Source organism: Coregonus clupeaformis, unplaced genomic scaffold (genome assembly GCF_020615455.1).
Source record: "Coregonus clupeaformis isolate EN_2021a unplaced genomic scaffold, ASM2061545v1 scaf0130, whole genome shotgun sequence".
Taxonomy (NCBI): Eukaryota; Metazoa; Chordata; class Actinopteri; order Salmoniformes; family Salmonidae; genus Coregonus; species Coregonus clupeaformis.
Window position 1 is genome coordinate 380,914 of NW_025533585.1, and position 12,620 is coordinate 393,533.

Genomic DNA, 12,620 nt, shown 5'->3' on the forward strand with positions numbered 1-12,620 from the left:
ATAGAAAAACAGAATGTAAGCTCGAACGAGATCAGAATGGTTCGTACACGGCTAAATAAGATGGGCTGGTGACTTCGAGGAAAAAAATGGTCCGGTGTGTTAGAAATGGAAGGGTCGATTTCTGGTTCCAGTCTGCCCCTGCTGCATACCTCTCCAGACCACTGGAGACCAGGGGCCATCACTAGTTAACACAGCCACAAAGTCATAAACACCGCCTATTTCTAAAACAATTCTTCTTAAAATCTGATTTTAAACTTAACCCTAATATTAACAATAAAAAGCATATTTTTGTTTTCATAAATGTTTACGATATAGCCAATTTTGACTTGTTCTGGCTGTGTTATCTAGTGGAAACCGATCACCTTTGTGCCAAAAATATCCATGGAATTTTTCCAGTAATTGTCTTCAAGGCTGATTTGTTCCATCACTCACAGCCGAAGATATGAACATTTAATATTCATCCAATGTCTGCCATGCTTCTGGATGACGTTGTCGATGCTTGCGCTTGGTCCAGTGTGCACTGAGTGCGAAGGTGTTATTGACTCTGTAAAGCAGATAGCAGCGACCACGAAACGGCATATGCGAAAGTGAGTAGATTACGTTGAAAACAACGGTCGGCCATGTTGGACAATGTCTCCAGTTCATATATACCTCAGGGCTCGAGACCCTTCCACACAACTCTCCAAAACTAGGCCTACCCCAAACATGCAAAATGTAAACATTTTTTGGGTGTAATATTTTTTTTCTTGGATGATTTATATATTTTTCAAATCCAGATAGTATATAAATAATTTCAGCAGTGGCCCTAGCTCTCGAGAACCCAAGGGTGCCCAAGGTTACTTACAGCCGGCCCCCGTCTTGGGTTCTCAGTTGATGGTATGGAGGACAGCTTGCTACATGTGAACTATCAACGCTCTGTTGTAACGTTTATAAACATTAATTCTCCCTAGCGATACAGTTTTGGAAACCTCTGGAACTTAACTTTCCTATACAGTGCATTCGGAAAGTATTCAGACCCCTTGACTTTTTCCACATTTTGTTACGTTACAGCCTTATTCTAAAATGGATTAAATGTTTTTTCCCCTCATCAATCTACACACAATACCCCATAACGACAAAGCAAAAACTGGTTGTGGTCAGAACGCTCAGATCAACTCTACTCCTCGGCCAGAGCGTCCAGTGTGTGCTTTGAACACTCTGAGAGCGAAATGCTCAGAATTTATGAATGGACAATCTGAATTTATGAACGCCCAGAGCACACTCTGAGCCACTCTGGATGTATTTTACGAGCATACCCTATGTGAGGTTATGTGAGGTTTTATGTGTTGTTTTTGGAGGTGAGTCTTGGTCAGTTTAGCTCAGAAAATGAGCGGGCCGGCCGTGGTTACTCATCATTTAACATCTAAACAGCCCTTGCCCAAAATGCCAGATGGCCACGCCACCCCTGGTGGGCAGGGCTAAAGAATGGTATTTGACCCTGCGCGTTAGCCTCTGTTTGCCGACAGATGAGACCGCCTCGCTGCTTTTTGCTACAGCTAGAAGAAGTCGTATAATTTATTGATATTAAATTATATCAGAAATTTCAACCGGAGCAATAATATTTTACAATGGCTAGGTACATGAGGCCCCCTAACCCCTCACTCTTCATTAGAAACATCTCCGACGAATCCAGGTAGCTATGATTGAATCCTTCGCTTCGGGCGTGCGAAGTAGAGTAGCTAGCTAGCTAGCTAATGTATGCTAGCGAGCAACATTAGCTAGGTGGCTAAACTGTGTTGTTGTTTACTGATTTTTGCTAGCTAGCATTTACAATTAAAACTTGTAGCTAAATGTTGTCAGCTGCTAGTTGTCTTTGTCTATGATGAGAAACGTTAACGTTAGTTGGATAGCTAACTAGCAGTAGCTAGCTATCTGAAAAAGTTAGCTACCTAAGCTTTGTATCAAAGCTACAGGCAGCTAAGCAGAAACGTTAGCATGTCTGCTAGGCTGCATGCCATGAGTTTGCACCAAATAACGTTTGTCTACAGTGGTGTGTACAAAAACAGGAGAGTTGTTTGAACCAACTGTGAATAACCTAACTTAGCTGGCCATCTATCTACTTGCCCGTCTGTTTCTGCTCTTTTGCCAACTCCATATCATGGAACTGGCTGAACCAGTACCTGGCTTGTGGTGCATGAAATAGTTATTGTCCAATGTCACATTTTATACCCCCATTTCTATGGTAAGTATTAAGCCAATTTAGTTTAATCTGAAGGTTCTCTTATTGGCCACAGTTGCAGGTTTGAACTTTGAATCATACTGATCTAATATTAGCCTAAAAGGGGTGTACGTTGCTGGCCTTTAGATGAAATGTCCTGTCATTTCACGACACTTTAGGCCAGAGGAACTACGCCGTGAATTTGGTCGTTATGGGCCTATTGTAGATGTCTACATTCCACTTGACTTCTCTACAAGGCGACCAAGAGGATTTGCTTACATTCAATATCCTTTATACTCATGTAATGTATTAATGAACATGTCTTCTCGTTCGGTGCTTTATTATTATTCACACATGGGGTCATATTGACAATGTCACAGGTCTTGAGTTTGCCTACTGTTTTGAAGTATTTATTGTATATTTGTCATAAAAGTAGGCTATACTGGTTTATGGGAGGGGAACATTAACAACATTCAAACACAGTAAAATGTGTACAGGCATTAATCAACATCTCCTCTCCTAACTAAAATTGCTTCTGTTACCCTAGAAATGTTAAAGACATACAGTTCTGGAGAAACCACAACAAAGAATGTAAAGACTGGTGTAGAGTAGTTTCAAGCCCAAGGGACCATAATGATTTCAGGCGACACGAAATAGTGGGAAAAGAACACAAAGAGCAAAGTTAAAGCATGAAGATACAAGGAGGAGAATAGAGGGCACGAAGGCTTCCATTTGTCTACCAAAGAGGACAATTAAAGGATGTATTGGGTGAAGACAAGCCGGAAATCTCAAGTTCTTCTGCCAAGCAGTTAAAGAGCGTAAAAGTCAAGCTGAAGATCAAAGGTCAAGCATGTTAAAGGTGACAAGCTTAATGTTTTGTATCCTACCAAATAGAACCCTTGCTCTTCACCTCCAAATATTTTGCTCTGTGTGTTCTCTGTACAAAAGGGCAAGAAAATCATATCAATTGTATGATAACTTTTTAATTATATACTAGATTACTGAAATAAGATTTCAATTATGCATTTGTATAGCCTTATTTGTGGTTACCTCCCCAAAATTTCAACAGAAGTTTCATCTTCATGTTTTTAATCTTTTAGCTTACTATTATCCCATGTTGGCACACAATTGACTTACCAATTGAAGCTTCTAGCCTCTATACTTAATTGTTTTAATACTTTTGTAGTTGTATGTGTGCAAACATGTCTCCCCATTCCCACACCCCCTCCACAAGTGTAAGTAAAAAGCCTTAACAGTCTGTAGCACATTCGAGGACGTGCGAGATGCAGAGGATGCCCTCCACAACCTGGACCGCAAATGGGTGTGTGGCCGACAGATCGAGATCCAGTTTGCACAGGGTGACCGAAAAAGTAAGACTGGGTTTTATTTAGGTGCCCTGTATGAGTGCACTATTTACTGTCTACCAATCAATTCAACATGAAGAATTTCAAGTTTCACTGTCGGAACAGTTTACCCAAGAATATAAGTAGGAAAGTCTAACTAGGCCTACATCTTCACTTTTAGCAGCAATATTTTGACTCGGGTCTCTCAGACTAGTGAGATCATTGCCAACCTGCATGCAAAAGTATTTTTAAAGCCCTTGTTGCTCAACTATCCTTGTGCCCAGTATTTAATTTTAATGACTCTTGTCCCTTCAGCCCCCAACCAGATGAAGACGAAGGAGAGCTCTCCTCGCAGAGGGTCCCGCAGCAGCTCCTTCTCCCGCTACGACGACTACGAACGCGGTGATGGCCGACGCAGACGCTCTCGCAGTCGCAGCTACGAAAGGCGCCGGTCACGCAGCCCTTCCTGCGACCGCCGTCCTCGGAGGTCGGAGAGCCCTAGAGAGTGAGTTCCTCTGTGACACATGAAACTAAACCACCGTTTCACTTGTCAAGTAATCCTCCCAAGGGGCTTTCATTGCAGACCGAAATGCCTTTGTATACAGACTGGTTCTTACTTTCACTTTTCTCTCTACAGCTCTCGATCATATGGCAGGCACAGGCGAAGCAGAAGCCATGAGAATGACAGGTAGACCAATATATATACGACTCAGTATTCTGACTTACCTAACATTGCACAGTGCAATAAGATTGCGTTTATACTGCATAGGCCTGTGTGGTTTCAAAACACTTTACAATTGTCAAGTCAGTGTATTCATTAATGTGTTGACTGATTCTTCTGTTCATATCCCATCGTCCTTTTTTTCTCCAGGTACAGGGGCCCTCCACGTGAACACAACAGGATGCACCATGCACCCCTGTCTCGTAACCGCTCCGCCTCCCACTCCCCCTCTCCTCCCAGATCCAGGCCCAAAGACACAAAGTCCCAGTCCAAATCACCCAGCCCCGTCAAGGACTTCCACCCCTCTTCTGGCACCCAGAAACAGGCCTGTGGACGCTCCTACTCCAGATCCTTGTCCCGATCGCGCTCTCACTCCAGATCCTAGGACCTCACACCCTCAAACCCTGTTACTCTGTCGCTAAATATGTTTATTTTCAACACTATAACATATGAATATGGAGGCTAGTGAGTGGTTATTACACAATACCACCTCAGTTCATTAGTTGAGTTATCATGATATCTCTGGGCTGATGCCATACAACAGGAGAGCTGGTTGTCCCTACAGATGGATAGTAATTGTTAATGTTAGTTCAGTTTCATTTACCTCTGAAGAACATTGTCTGTTTAATTTACCTTCATATTGGTTTAATTCTATTAATTGAACCCAATGGAATTAAGTTCAGCACATTAGAATTGGTCAACTGTATAAAATATGAAGGTACTGCTTTTTTGGGGCTAACAGGTATTCTTCACCTCTGGCTACAGAACAGGTTGAGAGTGCAAAAAGACGAAGTTATAAATCTGGAGTTTGCAGTGATATCTAGTCAAGTTTACTGTTATTATTTTTTTTACATTTGATGTAGCTAAAATGTCCAGCATTTTTTTTTTTTTTGATCAATTGTTTTTATTAAATATCCTGTATTATTGATACTTGTTTATTATTAATTTTAACTTTTCTTAATCATTTGGGTTGTACAAAGATATTGCTCCCTTGAAAGTAGGGTCGAGACACCGGACAGGTTGTTAGGTACATTTATCTATTACCGGGTCAGACCCCCCTCCCTTGCCTCCAGAACAGCCGGTATTCTTCGGGGCATTCTACAAAGTGTCGTAAATGTTCCACAGGAATGTTGGACCATGCTGACGCAATGGCATTACGCAGATTGGACGGCGGGCGGTACATTCATGCTGTGAACAGCCCGTTCCATCTCATCCCAAAGATGCTCTTAAGTAAACTGAACTCGCTGTCATGTTCCAGGCGATGTTTTTCCACTCCTCAGTTGTCCAATGTTGGTGATCGCATGCCCACTGGAGCCGCTTCTTCTTGTTTTTAGCTTATAGGAGTGGAACCCGGTGTGTGGTTGTCTACTGCAATAGCCCATCAGCGACAAGCATTAACGAGTTGTGTGTTCTGCGATGCCATTCTGCTTTCACACCACTGTTGTACTACGCCGTTATTTGTCTGTGGCCCACCTGTTAGCTTGCACGATTCTTGCCATTCACCTTCGACCTCTCATCGAGTTGTTTTCGCTGACAGGACTGCTGCTGACTGGATGTTTTTTGTTTGTTGCACCATTCTTGGTAACCCCTAGACACTGTTGTGTGTGAAAATCCGCTTGGGTCGCATAGGTCACTCGTTTTGTCCATTCTCATGTTCAATCGAACAATAACTGAATGTCTCGATGCCTGTTTGCATGCTTTATATAGCAAGCCACAGTTACGTGACTCACGGTTTGGAGGAGTGATCTATTTTTGTGAAAGGGATGGTGTACCTAATAAACTGGCCAGTGAGTATTGTTAAACAGTATTAAACCTATGTCTACATCTGACTTTTTACCTTTAAACTTTTAAAATGTACATTATTGGAAGATTGCTGCGGGGACTTGCTTTCATTCAGCTACGAGCATTAGTGAGGTCGGGCACTGATGTTGGGCGATTAGGTCTGGCTCGCAGTCACCGTTCCAATTCTTCCAAAAGGTGTTCGATGGGGTTGAGGTCAGGGCTCTGTGCAGGCCAGTCAAGTTCTTCCACACCGATCTCGACAAACCGTTTCTGTATGGACCTCGCTTTGTGCACGGGGGCGTTGTCATGCTGAAACAGGAAAGGGCCTTCCCCAAACTGTTACCACAAAGTTGGAAGCACAGAATCGTCTAGAATGTCATTGGGCGGCAGGTAGCTTATTGGGTAAGAGCGTTGTGCCAGTAACCGAGAGGTCGCTGGTTCTAATCCCCGAGCCGACTAGGTGAAAAATCTGTCGATGTGCCCTTAAGCATGGCACTTAACCCTAATTGCTCCTGTAAGTCGCTCTGGATAAGAGCGTCTGCTAAATGACAAAATGTAAAAAAAATTGTAGCGTTAAGATTTCCCTTCACTGGAACTAAGGGGCCTAGCCCGAACCATTATTCCTCCTCCACCAAACTTTACAGTTGGCACTATGCATTCGGGCAGTTAGCATCTCCTGGCATCCGCCAAACCCAGATTTGTCTGTCGGACTGCCAGATGGTGAAGTGATTCATCACTCCAGAGAACTCATTTCCACTGCTCCATAGTCCAATGGCGGCGAGCTTTACACCACTTCAGCAGACGCTTGGCATTGTGCATGGTGATCTTAGGCTTGTGTGCGGCTGCTCGGCCATGGAAACCCATTTCATGAAGCTCCCAATGAACAGTTATTGTGTGGTCCTCTGTAGCTCAGCTGGTAGAGCACGGCGCTTGTAACGCTAAGGTAGTGGGTTCGATCCCCGGGACCACTCATACACAAAAAAAAAATATTATGCACGCATGACTAAGTCGCTTTGGATAAAAGCGTCTGCTAAATGGCTTATTATTATTATTATTGTGCCGATGTTGCTTCCAGAGGCATTTTGGAACTCTGTAGTGAGTGTTGCAACGGAGGACAGCACTTGGCGGTCCCGTTCTGTGAGCTTGTGTGGCCTACCACTGGCTGAGCCATTGTTGCTCCTACACGTTTCCACTTCACAATAACAGCACTTAAAGTTGACCAGGGAAGCTCTAGCAGGGCAGAAATTTGACGAACTGACTTGTTGGAAAGGTGGCATCCAATGACGGTGCCGCGTTGAAAGTCACTGAGCCCTTCAGTAAGGCCATTCTACTGCCAATGTTTGTGTATGGAGATTGCATGGCTGTGTGCTCGATTTTATACACCTGTACGCAACAGATGTGGCTGAAATAGCCGAATCCACGAATTTGAAGGGGTATCCACATACTTTTGTGTGTGTGTGTGTATATATAGTGTATTTATTAAGAATATTGTAACTGGCGAACAAATCAAATGTTTTGTCACGAGCCGAATACATCAGGTGTAGACCTTACAGTGAAATGCTTACTTACAAGCCCTTAACCAACAATGCCGTTTTAAGAAAGAATAATAAACAAATAAAATGTAAAAATTAAAGAGCAGCAGTAAAATAACAATAGTAAAATAACTTTTCTGATGGGCACCATTATGGAAAATCTATCAGTTGCAGTTTTTCATTTGATATCGGTTTGTATAAAATACATTGCAATTTGCAACTGAGTGAATGTTAACTATTCTGTTCACTTCCACGGCTCTGTGAAGTCCAGACAACTGCTTGTTTGGGCCACGTGTGAATGTTCTAGCATAAACCTACCTAACCAGTTAGAATACAATGGGAAATCACATCCAGTTGATGGCCCATCAGCAGGCTGCTAAGAGAGCGTCTATGAGGGTATTGTGCCTGCAAGAACAGTCGTGTGCTTTTTTACATAATCGTGTAGGTTAACAGGAAGAATAACCCGACTTAATAAGCCTAGCTGGTATCGATATCAAACGATACAAATATCATTAGAAATTATTAATGATGGTGCCGGCCCACCACTAACTGTTCGTTTGGAACGTCTAAAACACTTACAGTTTAGTTGAAAATGCGATGGAAACACATTGAACGTTAGATTTTTATTCGGTACATGAAAATATAAGTGAAAAAGTATATTGTGTGTGCACTAGGTCATCACCCACTGATTTTTATACGCAACAAATCCATTTGGTGGAAATATAGCACTTGTGTGAAAATGATGCGCATATTTGCTTTATGCGGATTCTACAATATTCGCATGACAATCTTTCGCCAATTTGATGGAAACCTAGTTACTGGGGGTGGATAGGAAAGACAGTAAGATACAGTAAGATTTTACCAAACATGGTATCAAGAAAAAGATTAAACTAGCTGAAACAAGTCACCTACGATTCCCCACATGGCAGCTTCTAGTCATTGTTGCTAGCTATCTGGCCATCCAGAATCACAACACATGCACATCGTTTTTGACGACGTCAGCTAACCCGTCGATAACGGGGCTGACCTCACCTTTAGTCCTAATGTCATGAACTCGGCATCATCATTTCCATGTCTACCCCACAGGGTAATAAGGACTATATCCAGCAAAATCTGGAATGGTTCTGCTATTCCTTGTTTGTCCATATTTATATGCGATTTTATTATAGCATTTGACATGAACCAATAAACAACTATTTAAATCAAAATAGCATTTTGTCATGTCGTATATGATGAGTGGTAGCAATTATTGCTGTCAACAAAAAGTCCGCTATGCTGCATCGTGTTAGAGGCTTTTATTAAAATCACGAATTTACAGCATAGATACAGACTCGCGATGTCCGGAGAACGGCTCCCCAGATTGCTATGGCCGTTCTGCCGTCTCATCGTTTAACCCCTATTTATAAACAATGCAAAGGGAGGGGTGACTCCCTCTTCTGGCCAATCACCAATCTCCCCTGGGGCATCACCCTCCCAACGCTACATTTGAACTAAGATCATAAAACAACATTCTTTGTTCCTCCAAAACATTTAACAAAGGCATAATCTTCAGATACGATATTCCCCCCTTTCGAGACGAAATAAACGTCTCGAAAACAAACAGAATAAGATTATGACTATTAACCATTTATCTTATTGAGTATCTTTAATATTAAACCAAACACATTCTCCTCTAGAGTGTAAATACCTTTCTATGAAATACCTGTTTATGAAGTGAGAATACATTACTATGACATATGAAGTGAGAATACATTACTATGAAATATGAAGTGTGAATACATTACTATGAAATATGAAGAAATCTCTATGGAGTGTAAGAGCGAAAAACTGTCTGGCAGCCATCCATCCATATCAATCAAGACAGTAAAATTCTCTCACGGTCCCTCTGCCCCAGGCAACCACCGTCGGTACTCCAGATAACCTCATAACTCATGTAAATGCATTTGAAAGTATGATGCAACTAACTACACATGTAAGCCCCTGCAAACAAAATCCTATCCATAAACATCCATTGTACGGCTGGTCAACCCATTGGACCGTACAAGTGGAACTCTCCCTGCCTAGACCTTCTGTCCCTAAGCATTCACCGAAATAAACAAAAACATCTAAGATCCTTACATGTATTCAATAACATCAAACATCATTCTACAAAAGTAATCCCTGAGGCTATTACACAATTATGTATTACACATGTCTATATTTCATTGCCGATACTGGAATGTAGTCCACTACACTTCATCTCCCCGTAGTCTCCTCTTCCAATGGACTTGTTGATGATGGAATCAGCCACACCCTCCTTGTTTCATCTCCTCCAGTCATATTGTCCCTTCATATTGTCTTTGTCTGAATATTCCAATCTCCCCATGTTCTCCCAAATGCCTCTGGAATGAAAAGAAAAGAAACGACCAAACAGTATCTTTTGCAAAACAGCCACTTTCAAATTAAACCTCAATTTCACCTAAGAATTTTAAAAAATGATATATAAATGATGTATGAATCACATAAACCTATCCCCCCCTTTGATTCATAAATCATATCAAAATCACCCCAATATTGAAAATTTTTTTTTTTGAAAAATAATCAACTCATTAAAAAATGATATTTATCCATCAGTAGTCCATCCATCTTCCTCCAGATCCGGAACAGTCAACACCGGCATCGGAGTGTTGTCTCCAGGAATCACTCTCCAACCTATCTCAATATCATAACTTTCTCAAAGATCAGTAACAAATTACAAACATCACAGTGTTATCAAAGCTGAAACTAAAATCTGACCCATCACTGCCCCTACTGGCCTAATTGATCTTGCAACCAAATCTTCTCAGATCTCCCAAACACATCCCTTATAATGCATCTATAACCCCAGTGATCTTATCTGAACTATCTGGACTCAAAGTATAACTAATATTTATCAATATGATCTTCCCAAATGTTACACCATACCATGAATAAAGTCCCCCCTTCTCCCTGACCTATTCTTCAAGAATAGGCTTGAAGACTATGACATGTCGCCATGTCATCCTTTTAACCCTAGATTTAGCTGTGTCCAATGCTATCCCTCTTATAATGGTAAAACCTCATATGGAAGCTTCAACGTTGACATGTAACAAAATCCTTTCCATCCATAATGTAAGAATATATATTTTATCATCACAAACCCACCAAATATCTCCAATTCCCCATAGTCATAGGCAAAAGCTAATCTTTTAACCATCAAAGTCCTGCTGTTCTACTACCTGGTCCACAAAAATTACATCATATTTGTCATCTCTAACCTTATGTTCCTGCTTATCCAAAGTTATCATCTAACATCCCAATCTGATCTTCCCATAAACACACCCTTTACCTCATATGTTTTATTAGAACAAAAACAACTTTTAGCCCTCAATGTTTCACCTGAATACTTAATGGTTCCGTTGTTACCTGATATTCTTTTCCCATTTAACAATTCCCATAGGGTAATTCATTTTACCCAATTCCACCTACCCCTAGGCTTAAACCACTGTTCTGACAACGACATTATTTTATCTGTCAATGACTGTTGCCAATACCACAGTCATGACAAATCATAAGACTGACCCATACCTGATAGAGGCTGCGCAACCGTCTAACATGTTTGGGATGGAATTCTCAACAGACATGGACCCTCAAGATTCCTCACTGATCTTACAGAATGAGTTAATATATCTCTAATTTCCACAACAGAAGAACGAGCGGCACTGATCAGATACCTCTCCCTGTTCCGTCATTAAAATCAAAGACCTCATCCTGTATCTCCATGATGAATCTATATTCTCTCTACTACTCTCTGTTCTCCTATTTTAACCCTATTCGTACTATCATTGACAGCACTCTCCATCCGTAACCTAAACCCCTGAGTCCTTCTTGCTAACCCCCTTTAATTTCAGAACAGTTGTTGTCGGTATCATACTCCTATATTTGCTATTGCCATAGTATCATTAATCCCTTCCAAAGTTACCATTAAAGTAGTTGATTTAGCTGCTGTATCAACCCTAATTACTTCTAGTGCAAAGTTTCCCATTATCCTCGGTGTATTATCTACTGTTGGAGTGACTACTGTCCATTCAGTTCTACTCCTCCTGAACTCCCTCAATGACTGTGGAGGCTACAACAGACCTCAACTCTTCCATTATAAGCGTTACTTTATGAATTACATAGCCCTTTAACCAATAATTCCTAACCGGAACAAATTCTAATGCTTGCCCTAAATAAGTACACATATATTCTCCCTGACCTTTCTCTGTAACATTACGCAACATAAGTGAACAGTCACTCCTAACCCTCTTCTAAACTATACCTCCTTTTACTCCTGGTCCTGATAACAATACTTATTCTCCATAATTATCTCTCCATATGGGAGGAACGTCCCCATCCTAAACCCTAATAAGTATTTTCCCCCTAAAATTGGTGCTGTATTGGTTCCCTTATAATCAAATGCGATATATTTATGGCTTTAATAACTATCCATGTTGAAAGAGTTAAATTGCTTCTCCCTGTTGTTCTAATAGACTGAAGTGTTAATGTCCTTATTTACTCCTAGTTTTCCCCCAGTTTTCCCCTATATCTCAGTCCTTTCTCTAAATCCCTGACTTTCAAACTTTTGATTACACAAAATACACCTATAATGACCTTGATCTCCCTGCTGGAAACTGTAAATATAGATACTCAATCACCCTCAATCTTCTCTTATCATTCAGCAACACATACTTTCTCAATGCATCTGCTCCTAACCGATCTAAACTCCTCCCCTATCTTCCCACTAAACTTTAAAATGTCCTTCCTCACTGTTCCCTCTCTGTCTTACTACTAACTTTGAAACTTAGCTTACTGTCTCAGAGTTCTTCCAACCCTAATCTACTCCTAACTTATTTTAATCTAATCTTTTCTCTCATAACATTTAAAACCTTTTCCCCTGATTTTCACAAAATCCCTTACCACCAAATTTGTAGAATATGTGATTGGGAAAGTTCCCCACCTGCTTCTGACTCATTACACACAGACTTGGCAAAACGACTAACCACCTT

General features: G+C 41.1%; 1 protein-coding gene across 1 annotated transcript; it reads left to right on the forward strand.

Annotated features, from left to right (window-relative positions):
- The first annotated feature begins 1,474 nt into the window (after nt 1–1,474).
- LOC121557724 (serine/arginine-rich splicing factor 10) lies at nt 1,475–5,189 on the forward strand. Its single transcript, XM_041871212.2, has 6 exons — nt 1,475–1,672; nt 2,377–2,481; nt 3,464–3,567; nt 3,856–4,045; nt 4,178–4,228; nt 4,412–5,189. The coding sequence occupies exons 1-6, from the start codon at nt 1,608–1,610 to the stop codon at nt 4,644–4,646; spliced, it is 750 nt and encodes a 249-aa protein (XP_041727146.1). The 5' UTR covers nt 1,475–1,607; the 3' UTR covers nt 4,647–5,189.
- Nucleotides 5,190–12,620: the final 7,431 nt, after the last annotated feature.

Bases quoted from the DNA above. Each gene is read 5' to 3' on its own strand.
- LOC121557724 (XM_041871212.2), top strand. From the start codon at position 1,608: ATGGCTAGGTACATGAGGCCCCCTAACCCCTCACTCTTCATTAGAAAC. The intron at 1,673-2,376 runs GTAGCTATGATT...ACGACACTTTAG, and splicing joins AACATCTCCGACGAATCCAG to GCCAGAGGAACTACGCCGTG. The intron at 4,046-4,177 runs GTGAGTTCCTCT...TTCTCTCTACAG, and splicing joins AGGTCGGAGAGCCCTAGAGA to CTCTCGATCATATGGCAGGC.